The 20,851-nt window shown below is 31.1% G+C and overlaps 2 protein-coding genes across 2 annotated transcripts; one reads left to right on the top strand and one right to left on the bottom strand.

Annotated features, from left to right (window-relative positions):
• Positions 1-1,454: 1,454 nt before the first annotated feature.
• LOC111010156 (trihelix transcription factor PTL) lies at positions 1,455-4,410 on the bottom strand. Its single transcript, XM_022283495.2, has 2 exons — positions 3,775-4,410; positions 1,455-2,399 (listed from the first exon to the last, which is right to left on the bottom strand). The coding sequence occupies exons 1-2, from the start codon at positions 4,197-4,199 to the stop codon at positions 1,676-1,678; spliced, it is 1,149 nt and encodes a 382-aa protein (XP_022139187.2). The 5' UTR covers positions 4,200-4,410; the 3' UTR covers positions 1,455-1,675.
• Positions 4,411-14,084: 9,674 nt separating this feature from the next.
• Positions 14,085-14,957, top strand: LOC111010120 (uncharacterized). The gene has a single exon (XM_022283451.2). The coding sequence runs from the start codon at positions 14,205-14,207 to the stop codon at positions 14,709-14,711; it is 507 nt and encodes a 168-aa protein (XP_022139143.1). The 5' UTR covers positions 14,085-14,204; the 3' UTR covers positions 14,712-14,957.
• Positions 14,958-20,851: the final 5,894 nt, after the last annotated feature.

Genomic DNA, 20,851 nt, shown 5'->3' with positions numbered 1-20,851 from the left:
ATAGAATGCTGTTTTAAAATTTTTTTTTTTTTTGAAAAAGTTGGTTATGTTTTGATTGTAGGCGGGCCAATCAATGATATACGTTGGAGGAAATATGAAAAAGTATATATATTTACGTCTTGAATTTGATTAATAACTATTTAGGTTGTGTTCACTACTATTAAATATTTGACAATTAAAAAGATAAATACAAAAATAAAATTATATTTAAAAAATAATTAGCTATCAATTTTTTTTTAATGGTGAACAACTTAAAGATAGATTCTCACAAGTCATGATCTAAATATTTTTCATATAAAAATTAATGGTAAGGATTTAAAGATAAAAGCGAACATAATTCAATGATAACTAGTATATATATATATATATATATATATATATATATATCCAACAAAAAATTTGTGAGTTCATCATACGCACATGTTGTACTAAATATAAAAAAAAAATCAAATTAAACCATATATGTTTGTTATAATTTTTTTTTTTGGAAAACAACAGTATAAATAATTGATTAATTGTCAAATTGAGCATAGTTCAAGTAGTAATTAAGGTACCTATTACTGATCAAAAAGTCATGAGTTCGAACCTCACCTCCACATATTGTACTAAAAAAAGAATTAATTAATAAATATAAATTTTACATAATTTTTAATTAATTTTATTCATTAATTCATCTTTTAATTATCATCCACTAATCCTAGGTGAACGTAGCTCAATTCATTAATATGCACTATTTTTTTCAGTACACATTAATATGCACTATTCAATTCTGAGAGATGGAACAGAACATAATACCAAATCTCTAATTGAACTCAAATAAAGAAGAATCATGTTTGCTTCCTTTTTGTAAATTAATTATTAAATGATTTTATTAAAATATGCTATTTGTAGCATTTCCAAAAATTTAATTACAATGCAAGAAATCCCTTCAAGCCCTATTTCTATCTAGTTGGTGAAAACGATCATAAAAAAAGCCAAGTACATTAATATGGGTACCAATAATGAGAGTTTTTACTCACATTTCTGGTGTGGGTGACTTCTCCGTCACTAAAAATATAGTAAAAAATCTCGATTGTCCATCGTTAAATTTTTTATTAATACGAGGGAAATACAAAGAAGGACGGTAGCAAATAAAGATTATTTCCTTTTTCGAAGAAAAAATTTTAGTGATAAGAAACAAAAAAGATATTTATTTAGTTGTAGGTGGTAGTAAATTCTTCTTTTAACATATAGAAATCAGTAAAATATTATTCCTAAAAAATGTCACATGAAAAGCTCTATATGCTACTACCAACGTTCTAAATGTTATGTATTTTTTAGTTACTAAAAGTACATCATATAGAAAGGTCGGTGTGAGATTCTATTGATGTGATGTATTGCGATTTTATGATGTTGTGTACTTATATATAATCGCCTAAAGTACTTTAATAGACCGATAGTTTGAGAACCATTAATTATTGAATGTGGCCAACCTAATGTAGCCACTATCTAATAATTGATTTCATACGTACAAATTCGAAATCTATATACTCCTAATGATGACCCATTAGATACATATTCGAAATAAAGTTTTTGAAATTTTTCTCTCATACATTCCTAATTAGTCATGTTGTGGTGACCTCTCCCAATAATCTTCGGACTCCTTACTCACGAACATATATTTTTCAAATGCTTATCATTTCCCTCCAAATTTCTTCATAATCTCCATTAAAGTAGCTTCTCTAGCTTCAAGCCAAGCTCTCTCCCTTGCACAAAACTCATGCATTTCATGATCAAACCTAGCCACCTCTTGTTTCCTCCATTCTTCCTCTCTCATGATCCTCTCCCTCTCTCCATCTTCAACGCTCGCCATAATCTTCTCCATCCAATTCTCCTGCGTTTCCATTAATATACTCAGCTTCGAATCCACCATTTTCTCCACCTCCTCTCTCCAGCCCTGCCCTTTCTTCTGCCTCTCCTTCTCCCTCGGAGCATCGTTCTCCACCTTCCTCTGATTCATCATAAACGCTATCGCCGACAGATCGTCGTCGTGGTAGTTCGCCGACGACGACGTTTCGAAGTCGGACGAGATCGAGAAGCTCAGGCTCACCCCAGCCGACGCCATGTGGTGGTCACTGCTGGCCTCTTTGTGGATGTTTCCGCCCGTCGTCGACGCCGGGGAAAGATTGGCTCCGGCGACGTCGGAGTTTCGGTAGAAGATGGATTCTGAACCGGGGGATGGTAATTGGTCGCTGCATTCTCCATAAATGGCTTCGAGTTGCCGGAAGAATCTGTAATGCTTCCCGTCGTGCCTCCCACTTTTGCCTTCCTTCGTTTTCTTGTAGTATTTGTACAGATTATCGAACTTCTCTTTGCATTTTTTCCCACTTCTTTTATATCCGTATTCCTCAGCCATCATTCTGTAAATAATAATAACAACAATTATAATATATCTAAATTAAATAGATTAAAACAAAATAAGAACAATGAAGAAAAAATTATGATTATTCAAAAGTTACCAGGTCAATACTTAACTTTTAAATTGGGTCTAATGGACTGTATTCAATTTAGAAGCTTTCTAATAAAATTCTAAACTTTTTATATTATGTTAAAGTGTTTTTAATATATTTTCAAATTTCAATTTTGTTTAAAGGAGTCATTATAATTTTTCTTAATTCAACTACCTATTAGACATTTTGAGATCTATTAGACAACCATTCAATTTTATCTAATAGTTTATATCTAAATTTTAGAAAATATCTAATAGGTGAAGAATCTGTTAGAAATAAAATAAATTAAAAGTATGGAATTTTAAAAGCTATGAACCTATTGGACACTATCCTTAGAGACAAAATAAACTTTAAAAAATTATTTTACAATTTACGGTATTTTATAAATGATTAGATGTAGGGTGATAAGTGTTTTAAAATATCTTGCTTGTACATCACCAAAAATATCTTTTATAGAGGAAAAAAAAGAGTACATAACAATGCAAATAATTGAAGTAATTTTATCAATATTTGAAATAACCAATAAAATTTGTACGAAAATGGAGAGAAAAAAAATAAACTATCAGGTTTCGTTAATGATTTGAGACAAACAAGCCCTAGGTTTAGGAGTCGGAAGAGCTTGATAAGAGACAATAAACGGATCGTTTAAGGTTGTCTTCTTCCAGGTCTAACTATTTTTTTTCTTTGGATTAATTCATTTTGTACTTCGTTTTAATTTAATTCTAAACTAATAATGGAAACATTCCTCAATAATTGTCCTAAAAATCGGTCGCAAAATACTAGATCTTTTCCTTTAAAATAATTAAATATATATTTCCACAACCAAAAGCCAAAGCTTGCTAATTAAAATATCTATATGTGTGCAAATCATATTATATAATCTTTCAGTAACCGTTACACACGCGATATTATGTTTATATTATTAAATAAATCATCTAATTTTTGGCACGAATATATAATTTGGGAAAGAAGAAGGCGAGAGAAGCCATACACAGACGATTAAATCAAGAAAAAAAAAAGAAAGCAAAAAAGAATGGAAATAGAACATATGGGTCTCTGACTCTCATTTAATTAATACTTCAATATGGCTGTCATTTTCAAGCAATTAAATCATGTTCTTTTTAATACATAAAAAAACGTAATAAATTTATCCCAAAGCTTAAAAATTCAAGCCACTGGATTTTAGAAATATTCTAGTTGAATTTTTATTTTGTTTGGCAATTGAAAATCAAGAAGAAATTGAAGGGGTAAATTTAAAAATATATATTATATATTATATAATTACCTAGAAACTTGATCCCAAAGAGGACCTTTCTGATTGCTCTCTTTAAACCTGGAATCAAGACGAGATCTGATCTCAAGAAGAGTGAGAGTTTCCTGTCTGGGCCATCTACTGTTAGCTCCACCAACGACGTCGTTTCCATAGGGGCATGACCATTCGCTATCCAACGCCTTATTCCGCCTGAAAAATGGAGCGGACGACGCTGCGGCGGAAGCGGAAGAGCCACCCCCGACGATGGCGTTAGTATCGGGGCAGCCGAAGTGAAGCAGCCCGTCGGGGAGAACGAGGTGGAACGGCTCGTACTTGGGCGGGGGCGGGGGGGGCGGGGGGAGGTGGAAGAGCGAGTCTAGGGTTTGTGGGGTGGCCGGAAAGTTTGTTTTGCCGGCGACGAGTTGCCGGAGATCTGGATGTGGGTATTTGTCGGACATGATTTGTGTGTGTGTGGCGATGGATGGAAGAGTAATGGGATTTCGATTTATGACGAGAAAAATAGAGAGAGGGAGTGGAAATCAGGTGAAGAGAAAAAGGGGTCCATAGTGGAAGCTCGTTGGAGAAAATATGAGGCGTTTAGGCTAGGGAGACAGGATCCGAGTCTTCCGCAACTTAATTTCATTAGAGAGAAAAGGGCTTTCGAATGTACTCACCCAATCATGATCCACCACGTGTACAAGTATTACACCAACAAGATAATCTCACCTCATGCCCTTACTGTACCTTTTCACCCAAATATCATCAAACACCAGTGAAATCTAGGTCAGTGTCACAGTTGCTGCCTCAAATAATTTGAATAATACTTTTTATTTTTTAAGTGTTTATTGTTTAGGAAGTTGCACTGTGGCTGGACAAAGTTTCCTAATGATTAAGAAAAAAAAATGATCCACGGTATACAAGAGATGACAATTATCTCAGTTGATATGAGGTCTTTTGAATGGAATTACAAGAAAAGTCGTGAAGGTTATATCCGAAGCGGACAATATTATACCATTGTTGAGATACTTGAAATACAAGAGTATCGTTATCCTTAACACCTACGACCAATAATATAAATAGAAATTTGAATGTTTTTTTACCACTAACGGGTGGTAGTGTAGTGGGTTTGTGGTCAAATAGGGATATCCTTTTTCAATTCGAATCACACAACGTCGGTTACAGTATTGGATGGTCGTCGACGCCTTTCAATTATAGGAATCTAACTCACAAAGTCATACGACATCGATTTGAATTATAAAGAAAGATATTATTGAAAAGAAAAAGAAATACATATCTCTATTTTTGCATCTCTCTTTTCTATTGGTAAGATATTTAATGTAGTTGATAGCAAATAGGTTATAACGGATAAGCATTGAAATATTTTTTTAAATAATTTCTCAAATGGGTAATCTCCTTTCGTCCTACCTTTTGTTATAATGAAAATTGTATATATATTGTTGGAGAAAAATACAGTTTTACTTGTAAACCGTCCCATACAAAATGGATGGAATTAGAAAAATTATATGATACTCAAATTTTTTTCTACAACTTGTGAGTTAAATGGGGGATTTATTTCATTGTCAACCTTATATATGTTAAAAGAGTGTGTATTCGAGAAATTTGGAAAAAGAGAATTAAGTATAATTTATTTTTCATAATTACCGTCCAACTAATATGTTAAAAGTCAATTTAAAGTTATTTTAATCTTTTCTAAAATCGATTTTTTAATTTGTCAAACATGATCAATGAAAAGATGAGTGATTTTGACAATGACAAAATGTGATTTGGCCATACCAAAATCACTCCTTAAATACAATTAGTTTTATACAAGGCTTGAAATTTAATGAGTTTTAACTAAGGTATTTTACCATACTTTGCATCAAAATTAGTGGATGGATTAAGTGGCAGTTAAAAGGTAATGGTAAAACTTGTATAATTTTAAGTTCCATCCCCATCGCCGTATGTGTGCAGAACTAAAATTTTAATGAGATGTTTATATAGATAGCATGAATTGAAGGTGTGTTTTTAAATATATCATAAAGCAAAAATAGCATAGTCCAAATCAAAGTTAAACTCAAATTAAATATAATATAAAACACACTAAAATACATATTAAATTTATGCTATTTGTATTGTAATTGGGTAAATTTAATTATGAAATTATGGTATCTATATGTTTTAAGCATTGTCATCATTACCAACCTAAGTATATATAACTTAACTGGTTAAAGCATACACGATCAAAAGGTCGTGGGTTCGAATTCTCTACCGCATATTTATTAAAGAAAAATTGCGCTCATCAAATTTTTTATATTTTAAAAATGTCAAATTATACCTTTATTTATCAACTTGAGCTTAATTCAACGAGTTATGGCACCTATCTCCAAACCTCCCATGTTGTTTTAAAAAATATATATACTTTTATATAATAATCATATTGTTAAGGTTACTAATTACATACCATTAAATAAAATTCTGTAGTGTTATGTAGAACATATCTTCAATCAAAAGATTGAGTTCGAATCTACACTCTAATATCTAAAAATTGAAACATGAAAAAGAAACACATTAATTAAAAGAAAATTATATGTATATAAATAATGCATTGAAAATGGTAAGTTTGGCTTCTAATAAAAGATCAACAACTCATTTGACTTTAAACTGTTGTGGTAAGTGGTACCGTGCTAACCAAGACCATGTCCCCCAGTACACCACTAAAGCCTGTAATTTGCAAAACTTCTTACCCAGAGGATAATTCAGAAGTTGTCTGGGAGCTGGCTTTTACCTCCCAACAACATATTTAATACATCATTTTTTTATGATAAATTTAGTAACAGTATATTTCTTTTTCTTCTCTTTTTTCCCTATTTAATCGAATTTAAGTCCAAAATTTAATAGGTTGTAAACTTAATTCAAGCAATCTCTTAGAAAATGATGATTTCAAATATAAATTTATTGATGATCCAATATTCCAATTATAAGCAAAATTTTATTTTTAAAATATTCGGAAAAATCCTAAAAAGTAAGTCTATGCTTTAATGCTGGTTGAGTTGATATGAGTACTCTTCCATCTACGTTTTTTTATGGCTCTACTTTTCGAGTATGAATGGTATAATTTTAGATAATGTTATTTGAAGTATAATTAGATTTGAGCTAGGATATAATTTAGAATTAGATTTCTTATTTGATTTACAATTAGGGGTTGGATTAGTGTAAATATGTTATTAAGTTTATATTTAGAGCTAGCATCAATGACATTCTATTGGTTGTTTTCTCTATATTTTCAAAATATTTATTTTGGTCTCTATACTTTAATAAAATGATCATTTTAGTCCATATTTTAAAATTTTTAACACAAATTATACCCATAATGAAAACTCTTTAATATAAAGTCATGACTACGTTTAATAAATATTATTGATAGTGTTGTATTGAAATTGTAATAGAAAAATAACATTAAAAATTAAATTAAATGACTAAGAATGTAACTTTTTTAAAATATAGGAACTAGAACCAACATTTTAAGTACGATGATCAAAATAAAAATGAATCAAAAGTAAATTCAAATTAAATACTAACTTTTCGTTGCTCTCACCCTTGTTTGGAAGTCGCATCAAAATTGATTGATAAAATTAAAAATGATTAAGACGTGTTTTGATTATTATGATATATTAACTAGTAGACTAATTGTTGTTGATAAGTCAAAATATTTTATTTTGTTGGTCTAAAATTAAATACTTCTTTTTTTCTCTCTTTTTAACAACTCTTTTTTTTTCTTTAGATGGCAAAGGGGGGGTTGGATTCAATTAATAATCACTCTTCTTTTTTATGTCAATGTCACCGTTACCTCATTGAGGCCAATACGGAAAAGTGTGGCTTATCAAATATGGAACTGTTTTTTATTAAAAGACGAATTAAAACAAATCTTTTCTATTGGATGATTATTAATACATCAATATGACGACATGAAACAAAATAATATGTTTCAGTAATTTTGTTAGTTAGTTAAATAAAATGCAGGGATTCGAACCTATGACATTCTACTCTAATACCATGTTAAGAATGAATAAACAATCACTCAATCCAAAAGCTTAAATTGATGCATTAGGTAAATTTAATTCATATATTGGATATCTAATAAGTTTGTTGAGCTGGCGACTTGCAAATAGAATATTACACTAATATGATGCTCGATCACATACATTTTTCAAAACTTAAGTTATTACTTAGTTTGAGATGACATTGAGTCAAGTTTAATTGAATCATACCTTTGAGAAAGTGGAATTTTGCCATTTATAGCGGAAACATAATTGGAAAACATCGCTCTATTATTACAATATTTGTATGTATGACTTGGTAAATCTTTTATCGGTTGCTAGTGGATCCAACACCTATACAAGTGACATAGTCGACTGAAGTCTGAGTCAAATTGTTTTTTTTTTTTTTTTGGCATATTGACTAGTTCTTTATCGTCGTTGTCATGAACTAGTTGAGATCCAGAAACATATCTATGGTTTGATTTTCACCTCTAACCCAAGTGATTAAATTTTAAAATGTATAATTAAACAAAATAAAACAATAATTAAACTTCGTTTTACCTATTAAATTCTTTTTCCTTCGCAGAACATTTTACATATTAAACTTATACATAATAAATATAGTTTTTTATTTTTGAAAGAAGCTAAATATAGTTTTTTTTTTTTGACATATTGACTAGTTCCTTATCGTCGTTGTCATGAACCAGTTGAGATCCAGAAACATATGTATGGTTTGATTTTCACCTCTAACCCAAGTGATTAAATTTTAAAATGTATAATTAAACAAAAAAAAAACAATAACTAAACTTCGTTTTACATATTAAATTATTTTTCCTTCGCAGAACATTTTACATATTAAACTTATACGTACTAAATATAGTAATCTTTCTTATTTATAGATACATTTTTTGGTACCGTATGCCAGACGCCTCGGCTAAAGAAGAAGAGCGAGGATGCACATTACGAGAAAAAAGCGAGCACAGTGGATAATTTCTGTCGCCATCGGCAACTGGCGTTACCGGGATCCGTTTCTTTCCTCGTCACGTAAAAACAATTCAGTTGCTAGTCTTCCTGTCAGTTCTGATGACTTACCCCAGACGTTGCCCGTGACTGACCATATGCCACGTCATCCACTCGTTTATTTCACTTGCCCATTAAAAAAGAAAAGAAAAAAACAAAATTATTTTAATCTCGCGACAGTTTTTAAATGATTATACAGCACATGACAGTAAATAAAAGAGGTGTCGATTGTCGAATGTCGATAAACCATATCCATGAACATTGTCATTGTGCAGGTGATGTGGTACGGACTACCAACATTTGCAAATGACTTCTTAGTAAAAATAATTATACGTAAAATGTATTTTGTAAATATATATGAGAAATTTTAAGTCTTCATTGTTGATATTCTTTATAATCTATACACTTCAACTCTGTTGAAATAATTCTAAGAAAAAAATTGATAACCCCGTCCTATCGACTCATATTAAAAAACATTAGAATGATTGGTAAGTGGTATAACTTAATAGTATTAGGACAACGAGTCTTTTTGTAATAGTAAAATATTGTTTTCTTTTGTTATACAAAGGAAAACCACAAACCAACCAAGGGAACAAAAGAGAATTGACGAGATAGTCGGCCAAATCGAGTCGAGCCGAGTTCGGCATCCTCCATCTTCTATTGCCCACGATGCCTTGGACCTTACGACGGTTATCTATGACTCACCTAGAAGGCTCTAGAACTTTCCAAATGACTATAAATAGGTTATGCAACCTAACCCTAAGGTAAGTCGAATTCGACTATTTAATTCTATTACTCTACTGTCGCCCTTGCTAATTTAGACATCAGAGACCGTGTGACAAGTGTCACACCGATCTAGCCTTGTTCGGTTTTGCAGGTCTTCGAGTCCCTGATAATCAAGCTTGGTGCGAACCTCGGGAGGAACTGGGAAAACATAATCCACGCGTCAACAACTTTGAAATTAAATAGACTAATTTTTTGTCAATTTAAGTATAACTTAATTAGTTACGATATATCTTTTCAACTATAAGAGGTTCGAATATGCGTTCACCACCTCGCGTGGTCATTGAACCATATGAAAAATATTGATTTAATAAATATGTATTTTTTAAAAGGTATTTTATCAAGCTATCAAATTAAAATAATGTCCATATACAATCTCCTCCATCCGACTGGAAACCAAAATGGTGTTTAGCAACGACATGATTGTTCAAGCTATCTCTAACAGAAAAGAAACTGAATAAAAATCAAATCCCTAACCATAGTCTTACGTGGTCACCAAGCCTAGAGATGGAATATTAGTGAGAGCGAAATATTCTTCGAGCCAATTTGTCTCTCTTGGTAATTAAGAGACATTGTTTGATAATATTTTTTTTAAATACTATATTTGCTTTGTTGCAATTTATCTATGTGTTTTCCAAATAATAAAAAGTTTTTAGAGACCATTTTTAGATCTTAGACTTATATTTTAAAAATTCAATAACAAAATTAAGAAACACAGAAGTGAAAGCTGTGTTTAAGCACATGTATCACTGTTCTAGTCTAAAATAATTGATGCAGTATCATTTACTGTAATATGCATTAGTTTTTATCTAATAAATAAATAAGTATCTTTTTCTAAATTGATTTTTCGATGTATTATTTTAATGATAGTTTTTTACAATAATTTTTATTTTTATTGAATATATTTAGTAAATTAGAAAATTGATTTTGAAAAAGCTTAAAATCATCCTAAAATTGATTTTATTATTTGGATGATAATTTTGAAAAAAAGTAATTATATTTAAATATACTAAATCACTCCTAAACTTGCATTAAACAAGACATTAAGAATAAAGTTACAACCTCTAATTATACAAATTATATTTAGGATATTTAATGTAAAAGTGAGGACTATAGCAGCAAACGCAACATACCGAAAAGCAAGATTTTGGGGAGTTTTGAGTTGATTTAGTAATATTTCTGTTTTTCAAGGAAGAAAATGAAAGGATTTTGTCGGGGTGGTGGGTTTTGTCTTTGCCTAAAAAAGGAATGTGGAGCCCTCTCTTCTCACAGCTGTAGCCACAGGAAGGCGTGTACGGACGGACCAGCGCGCGTGGGGCCCACGCCTGAAACACAGTGGAAATGGAGAGATATCGGCAGCCGCAGGCGGAACTGAAGGATGGAAGGAGAGTGGAGACTGAGAAAGAGAAAGACTGCAAATAAAGCAACTGCTGCGCTCCTTTTTATGCCATCATTTGATAATCTCTCTCCCCTCCTTCAAAAAAGACTCCAACTTTTTTATTTTGCTTTTCATTTGCTTTTATTTATTATTATTTTTTTTTTTAGCATTTTCTCTTTGATCCATTGGCATCCACCTTAAACTACAATTTTGGTACGTAGTTTGAGCCTAATTTTAATTTAGTTTATATAATTTTAAAATTTTTAATTTAACCTTTATATTATGGACTTAGTTTGTTTTCTCGCCATTTTTATAGATCAAAATAAATAAATCATAAAAATAAATAAAAAGACAACAAGACTACACTTTCGAGCCCTCTATTGAAATTAAGGACAAGGGACCTAAATCTTGGTTTCAAAGCACCTTGTATGGGAGACGGGGCATCCTCTATCCAAACTCCGGTAGATCCTCTTCCATGACGAGTCTTGTCTTGGTGTTGCATGGACTAGATACGTGGTTTCCCTCTCTTTGACACTGGGTAAATTAAGAAAAGATCCTTAAACTTTCGATGTTTTAATAATTTCTTGCACAGACGTCCCAGTTATTGAGTAATTCTCCTTCTTTGATTGGAGAGGAGAGTAGATTCTCATAGAGTCGGTTTCAATTATCATGTTTGTGAAGCCTGGTGCAATAGTTGCGACTAAACCTTTTTTTTATGGCCAATGCTTCTACTTCTTCTACTTCTAGCAACCTCCAGATGCATTGTATAAAAGTCAAGCAAACAATGCCTTGATTGTCTCTAATTATCTCCCCTATATCCACTCTCCTTTCCAAATTATTATGGTTGTGTGCGTTTAATTCAAACTGGTTGTGTGGTAGAAGTTGCAAGTGCCACTAACTCTCGTGCTCTGAAACACGTTAAATATTTTGAATTTGCTTCATCAAATTCACTGATATAATTTTTAACCGATCCCAAACACTCTTCCCATTTTCATCACTCCCCTAGAAAAATCCTCCAAACAAATATTTTTTTTGTCTCATTGGTTTAATGAAAACTCATCAATCACCCTTAACTCTGATTTTACCCATTTGAACTCGTTTCCTTGTATTTTTTACTCATACATTAATACAATTAGCTAACACATTCAACTAAATCCAAATTAAAAGTTTATTATTGTTAACCCAAAAGAAGTATCACTATTCAGCATGACTACAAGAGGATTTATGAGATTTGACCCCAAGTTAAGGTCCAAATTGAAATTTCTAAACCAATATGTACTAAAATGAATTTAAATCCGAATTATAAAAATTAAATTTAAAATTTTGAATGTATAAGAACTAAATTAAAAATCAGACCAAAGAATGATAGACCTTCTAGTATTCATGGTTAAAATTAGTGTTGAGTTATTTATTCACACATTTAGTACATATGACTTTAATATTAGCCACGTATGAGGTCATAATTTTTAAATGTATTTTAGAAATCAAATGCCGTGGTCCGATATTAATTTTCCATCACATTTATGGATCAAAATATAATATAAGACAAGAAATAAAAATACCAAAATAATAAAGTTTTGAAATTTGATATTGTCAAAGTTGGCTCATTCACGGTAAATTCTATAAAATATTAAGATGAAATTACATAGATGGCAAAATAAAAATATATTCTTAAATATACGATTTGGCTTAAAATTTTACATAAATCATGTAATATGATTTGGATTCAAAATTAAAAAAAAAAAAAAAAAACTCTATCACCAGAAGGGAAAAAAAATAGTATTTTTACAAAATTTCCTCAAATATATACACACACCTATATATTAGCAAAATTTGCTCAAATATTAATATACTGTAAATATTTTTTAGTCTTATTATAAAGAATTAGATTCTTCTGTTTTCAAAACAAGAGTTCTGAAGTCGGGGTGTATAACAATTCTCTTTATCTGTTCTTGCGTCCCTCTTGAACTGTCATTGGAGTGGGCCAGTCGAAGCCCATTCAAACTTCTCACTTTATAGAGTTTGTCAATGGCCCATCTTTGAAATGGAAAAAAATAATAATAATAAAAATAAAAATTAGTAAATAAATGGAAAATTTTGTATGTAGGATTTATTTATTTTTTTTAAATGAGTTGTATGTAGGAATGATTGTGACATTTAGGCTCATAATTATAAAAATAATTAAAATTTTGGATAAATATCATTGTTTTGTAACTAGGAAGATCGACTAATATACATCTCCAATCTATAAAAAAAATTAATATATATTCTCGACCAAAAGATTAGAGATACGAATTTTCATCCTTACCTATCGTTGAACTAAAAAAATATTTATTTTGTACCAACATAGAGAATATTTGCAAGAAAATTTACTCAGACCGGTTTAGGGAAAAAAAAAGTAAGTACACATATAAATAGGAACCCGCTTAAAACACGTTTTAATAACAGAAAAAAGAAAAATATTAGAGGTTTACAAGAAGACACTACAATTTCTCTGCTTATATACTATAGGGAAAAAGGTACCACCAAAAGAAAAAACAAATAACATAGAGGTTGACATAGAAACATAATTTGATTGGTAAAAACATGAGGTTGGAATCTTCCTGCTCTCTCTTTGAACTACATTTAAATATGATATTTCTTTTTTAATTTGACAACATGCGTGTGAGAGTTGAGAAGAATCTTTCGGAGATGATACATGTATTTTATTATTTTTTTAAGAAACAAAATATATGTCTTTTATTTGTTCCAATAATCTTGTAATAAGATTTAACTATTTTATTAGTTTTTCTAATGAGAACTGTCTTAGTTAGATTAATAGATTAATATATTTCCGTAATTTTATTTTCAATATTTTATTGGTAAACTAAATGTGATTTATTGACTTATTCCCCTTAATTCTTCAATGCACTTTTTCTAGAGGCATCAATTTTACTAATTAGTATTTATAATTTAATTTGATAAAATAAAAATTTCAGTGTTAGAATTTAGTTATTTTTTTGGGTAAAATAAAACACCTAAAAAAGTTATCACAATTTAAAAAACACACACACACACATATAAAATTAAACCCACACCCGATCCGACCCGAACCCGGAATTTTATAATGGTTTCTAGTTCCCACCGTTTTCAATATTTCACAGCCTCGTCTCCCTCAGCCGAAAGACATGGATGCCGCGAGCGGCTGCAAATTCCGGGAAAAGTTCCGCCCACGGCACACCGGAGAAAACTGAAGCGAGAAAATTATGTTAGGGTTTCGTACTCTCCCATGCCAATGGAGCTCCGCATCTGTCCGCCTTCTTTCTTCAACTCCTACACCTTCTTCCTCCTCAAAAATATCTCTCCGCACCGTTCCACGCTTCAAATTCACTCTCCATTACGCGTTGCTCATGACGCGATCTCAAATTCCTCGAAACCGCGCAAGATTTACGGCGTTCTCTGGCAATGGCGATAATGGTCTGGGAGGAAACATCAAAGAGAGAGAAGGAGAAAGAACTGGGGCGAAGGGCTCCAACGGAGGAGACGATTTGAAGAAAGAACGAGGGCCAGTTTTCAATATCAAATGGGCGGAACTTCTGATTGATCCGGATCCTGACAACATCTTGGCGGTTGCGTTGACTGGTTTGCTTGCTTGGGCAAGCGTTCAGGTTTTGTGGCAGCTATTCTTCATCTCTTTGGCTATTTTAGTGGCAGCTCTCAAGTACTCTTTTATTGCAGCACTTCTTATTTTCATTCTAATTACACTGCTCTAGAAGAAGAACAGTATTCTTGCATATTCCTCTTGTGCTTGATTTATTGGGTTTCACTGTAATTTCATGGCCTCGGTATGTTTGGATTTGGAATAGTCCTGAGAGTTTTCTTCCCCTTAATGTGACGTGTTTTTACTGTTAACACTTCTGAAAAACAGAACACATACAATTAAGTTTTGAGTGTTCTGAAAATATTTACAGAACACTTTGTAAATTGCAAAATTTAGTGGGTTATTATCATGTTCTGAACTCTGAATTGTTATTTGAAGTACTCTATGCCGTAACGCTGCTAGCTAAATGATGGCACTGATTTGAACAAACATGGATTGTTTTAGTCCCATTCAAATTCTTCCAACTTTTGCGCTTGGTAATGGTTGCAACTGAGAACTTGCTTAGGATGAAAAATACTTAGGTGCGTGCTGGTGAGCACTCATCTCCCTCCTAACCACCAATAGAAGAAAAAGTCACTTTTTCTGCATTCCTCTATTACTTGTAAAAGAAAATTTAATGGTGGTCGGCAAAAGTTGGGGTCAACCGATAACACCCAAGTATTGTTCTTTTAGGATTGCTCGAAAACGTTATAGACAAAGAGCTCAAAAAAGAGAAGCCCCGAAACAATATTATCATACCCCAAATAACCACCAAATACTTTTACTCATGGATTAAGTTTTTCCCGTTTGTCCCTGTCCAAACTTGTCAAAAGATACCTAAAACACCTGGGATTATTTTTAAACCAAAAACCACCAGCCAAGATGAGAAGTCGATTGTTAACTGAACTAAGAAGGGCCTCTTGAACTCCAAAGGTCCTGACAGCTCCCCCTACAACTAAGAGGAGAAAGAGCAGTGAAGTAATGAACAATTTGCAATTTCCTCATTTTCTTTTGCACGAGCAGAAACAATTTGGTTGAAGCATTATGTCCGAAAAGATAGATTGAATCTTCTCATTTGTATAACGGCCTCCCATATTAGTTTTTGTTTATATTTTTTAGATTGACCTGTAGTATTCCTTGGAGAAAAAATGTTCCTAAAACCTCGGTATGATGATTCATGTGGAAAAAAAAAACCATGCCTGTCTTGCATTCAAATTCTCAGAGCTTATTAGGCTGAGCCAATGTTCCACCTCAATATCTTTTAAGATTTTCTTCTAAAGACGAGATCAGAGCTTCCAGCATTTTCACCTACTGTCTTAGCAACCCAAAGATCTTGATATGAACAATGCTTTTTTGCATGGTATTCTACAATTTGCAGGTTTTAAATTTCTTAGTTTGTCAATGGAATCAATCCATTCACGATCCAAAGCTACCTCTAGGAGCTTGGTTTGAGCAATTTGCTGATATCTTGCAATAACTTGGTTTTCTAGGTTTGGGGCTCTGTCATTCTCTCAGATTTGGGTAATTTTTTGTGTGCTACGTGTGTGGATGATGGGAAAATACAAACGGAAGTTCTCAATCTTAAATTTTATCCCTTATTTCTTGCTGCATTGAGTGGTACCTCCGCCAGTCTGCCTTCAAAGATTTGGATGTTCTAAACTACTTTCTTGTTATTCAAGTATCGTTATCTTTGTTTGTTTCTTCCATAGTAGAAATATATATTCCTTAGCTTCTTGTGGAAGACAAAAATGTTCGATGCTAATCCTACTTCACTCCTATGGTAAGTGTAGCTCTAATTTTTGGAAGAGATGAGGATTCGGAATATGATTACTGTTATCGGTGTGGTGTGTCATTATACATTCTCATCTGTTCATCTGAAAGTCGTTAAACAGATTCTTCATGACTTAGAAGGTACTCTTTATTGTGGTTTGTTATATCCAAACTAATATATCTTTGGGTTCTGCTGATTCCAGTTGGGCACTAGGCCCTTAATGACAGGAAACCAACATTTGGTTTTTGTGTCGTTGTGGTCATCTAGTGCGTCGGGCCTCTAAGAAGAAGCAACATTGTATCTCATGTTCGAGGCCACATATAATCATAGTAGTTTTGCAAATGCTAGTGCCAAGATTGATAGGTTAACTTCTTTATCAGGAGAGTCGGGAGTAGATCATCGACTATGTGGTGCGATCATCACAGGCGTTGCCTGCCTTAGTGCAAACCTCACTCTTCATTCTCGAAAAAGTCCGTGGTACTTTGTAACCTTATATCCTCTGTGTTAAAACACATGAAGTTGGTTGTTTTCAATCTCCTGCTTCTGTTCATATGTTTGGAGGCAAGCTTAATGTGTGCTGAACTCTCTAAATATGCTACATTTTCTCTAGCCAAGATTATGGAGGAAATTTTCAGTTTCTTCCCCACTGGCAGTTATTTATTCGGTCTCTGAACTAGTTCGCCTTCCTTCTCCAAGTTCTCTTCTCTCGAGTTTCCTTCGACTTGTGAAAATCGTGTTGAAGCTTAAAGATTTATGCATTAAATTTGATCAAACTTTTGCATTGGTCTGTCAAAATACTTCAAATCATGTGTTTTTCGACACCAAATGTTATAGGGTCAAGCGGTTATCTCGTGAGATTAGTCGATGTGCGCCTAAGCTGACTCAGACGCTCACGGATATCCAAAAAAAAAAAATTACTTCAAGTCGTTGAACACACACCCTAATGAAGTAAATTGTCCGAAGATGTGACACATTAAGATATATAGGGTTAAGAAGGCTTATCTGATGATGATTTCCTAGTGATAAAAATTAATTTAAGGATATCACAATATATCGCTCATTGCACTTGCCTAAGTATGCCCACCAAGTTCTAAGTTTTTGACATAATTTAATGTTAGTTATGAAATTTGTTCTTTAAGGTGGTTTTGGACATTAGCTAGTAAATTATGGGTTTTTATTCTTATTTTATTGTTACTTAGTTTGTAGTTGGATAAATGATTCGATTAACTTTTTAGTTTGACAAGAGGAAGGGGGTGGAATCTATGACTTGGGAGGAAATATATCATTAATATTTGTCTACATGAGCTATACTTAGGTAAGCAGTTTAATGAATACTTAAATCTTCTTTTTTATTACGAATATTAAGATAGGAAAATCTCAATCAGTTACATTTTTCTAATGATTTATCGAGTCTAATATATTTTTAAGGGAAAGTATTTATTTCGTTGCAATGGTTGACTTAGTAAACGGTGTTTAGTGACTTAATGTTAGTCGAACCATGTGAACAAAATTTCAAACAAATTAATTATAATAATAAAACTAATCAATAAAATTCTTAAAAAATAAAAAACAACGAATACATTAAATAGGGTAGATAAATCGCAGGGATAGGCTGCGATTTCATCGTGAATCGCAGTTATTGCCTGCAACTATTGTCGAAATCACTAAAGTCGCAGCTATTGCCTACAATTTCTCTCGACATGGAACAAATGGAGCCACATCTCTACTGACGGATCCTTTATTTTTTTTATTTTAAATTTGGAAGGCCGCAGCCATTCTTTGTTTTCTTTTTTAAATTTGGGCAGCCACCCCCCCCCCCCCCCCCCCGATTTAGAAGTTGTAGACCTGCACTTCCCACTAATATCCTTTTGCTTTTTTTTTATTTTATTTAAAAAATCATAATTTAAGAAAAAGACTATCATCTCAATTTTCTCCGTATTTGAAAAATAGCTAATGAATTACCTACAACATGATGAACATATTCTTATAAGCAATAATTTAAAACAAAATAATTATAAAACAAACAAAATCCTAATTATACCTATCCCAAAATTTGGGTTTTTAAAGCCATATATTTCGCCATGCAAATGACAAAACATATGGGTTTCATGTAATTTATACCTTGACTTTTAGGTTTTTATTAATTTAATAATTTTTTATCGATTTAATTTATATTAAATTTAAATGTTATTTTATAGAATATACGAAGATGAAACACGATAAGTTAAATGACATTTTAATCGGTTTTAATATAATTTTAAACTTTTAGACTTTAAATGACTTTTAATCCAAATTTAAAATAAAAAAACAAAAAGATTAATCACATCTTAATTAAATTTTGCAATATTAATAAAATAACAATATATAAATTAAAATATTAATAAAATAATAAAATATAAATTAAATTAAATTTAAAAAATAAAGAGGTGGACTTCCAAAAATAAAAAGGTAAAAGTCGCGGACAATGTACGCGATTTCCACCTAATCACTTGACACGTTAGATATACACGTTTGCACGGAAATCGCAGCCATTGTACGCGAGTTTTGACTTTTATTTTGACCTAACCTATTTTTGTCAATAGTTTTGAAAACCTAACTTACATTTAAATTTAATTATTTAAATTACATTTATTTTGTAGTTATTAGACTAACATTATTTTTGTAATTTTTTTTTAAATTAGATTATTTTAAAACTTTGTCCTACATTAAACATAGAGGGCCATGCAAGTAAAAGGATTTCTAAAGATCAAAATTTGAACAATTTCTCGTACGGGCATAAAGAGGGAATTAAGCGCCGTTTGGTAACATTCCTGTTTATTTTTTTATTTTTAATAAAAAAAATTATTGCATGGTTCCAACCTCAAATAATTCAAATATGATAAAAAAAATATTTTTATCTATGTTTGAGAATAAATTAGAAATAGAAACAATAAATGAGAAACTTGTTTTATTTGTTTCCAAAATTTCTATACAAGAATGTTTTCAATAAAGTATAAACAAGAAATAAAGTTAGTTGTAAAACACTTAGATTTTTAAGAGAATTGAAAACGAAAAACAAGAAATGATAATGTTATCAAACCAATTCTAAATTATTAAAAAAGAGCCATAATTGTCAAATCTGATATTATCACAGGAACGTTGCACTATAAAATAATTCTTTTGTTTCATTTCCACATCGAGGGTCAGAATTAATCCACGTTAATTTATTCTCTTTTCTTTTAATTTACATCAGCAGTTTCAAAATCTTATTATAAAACATTACAAAATTTTATTTAATTTATCAATTATTTAATCAATATCGATTTAAAATATAATTGGTTATTGTTGAATATTATAATAATTAAATTTAAAAATATTTTATATTAGTGATGATTTTTTAACAAAAATTATATATCAGTGATGATTTTATTAATAAAAATTATATTAATTGCTTTTATTTGATGACATTTTATTTAATTTTTATTAATATTGACTAACTTTTTATAAGAACAAATATTTATGATCAATAAATTAAAATTAATATAATTATTATTTGAATTAAAAACATTATTGGCGCACGCTTTAGTTAATAAGTTCATAATTAGTTATAAATAATAAATGGTACGATACTAATTCTCATATATATGATCCAAACTTCATTTTCAATAGGTAAAGTGAGTCCAAAATAGCCAAATCCACTTGCTTACGTGTCATGCATCTTAAAGTTGAATTGACATTTTGACTTATTTACCATGCGATGTACCTTCGAATCAAAATTGAATTTGTATTGTCAAGAAACTAGTATTAAAGTTGCTAACATAGCTTAGCTCAACTATATTAACTTATGTATTAAGAGATCATTAATTCAAATTTTTCCGACTCCAACTTCTGGAAAAAAAAAACACTAATACTAAAGTTTGCACTTTATTATAAAAATAATACTTTCCTTGTCATTGGTTATAAATTTCTTGACCACCACTTAAAAAAAATCTCTCTACTCTATCTTTTCTACAAATTCAGCTTGACATGCCAATTAGTTAAATTCATCCGTTAAACAAAAGAAAAGAAAGATTGAATATCCATCATACATATTATTGTGCAAAATCCGTGTACCCGACGACTGTCCTCATAAATAGTAAGTTGGAATAACCACTACTGCAGAAATTGACATGGACGACAATTTGGAAAGAAAGAAAAAAGAAAATTCGTTCTTCAAATACAAATCCAGCTACGATCCAAACCATCTGTTTTTAGAACTGTGATTTCGATGAATTCTAATTTACAAATGATAAAATTATTACTAATAAATACACTAAAAGAAAAAAGTAATTATTCACGTGGAAACAAATTAAACAGTTTTTCAAAATGGTTAATCGACCTTTTATTTAAATAAAAATAACTTAAATTGCAGAAAATACCTTTATCATCTAAAAAACTTCAATACTGCTACTAATACTACATTTGTTAATATTTTAAATAAAAGGTTGGTCTGACAGAATATGGAACGATGCCGAGCTTGCATA

The sequence above is a fragment of the Momordica charantia genome, assembly GCF_013281855.1.
Source record: "Momordica charantia cultivar OHB3-1 chromosome 9 unlocalized genomic scaffold, Mcharantia_2.0 BLBB01000009.1, whole genome shotgun sequence".
Taxonomy (NCBI): domain Eukaryota; kingdom Viridiplantae; phylum Streptophyta; class Magnoliopsida; order Cucurbitales; family Cucurbitaceae; genus Momordica; species Momordica charantia.
The sequence above is the reverse complement of the archived record's forward strand: the minus strand, read 5'-3'. Positions and strand labels throughout refer to the sequence as shown.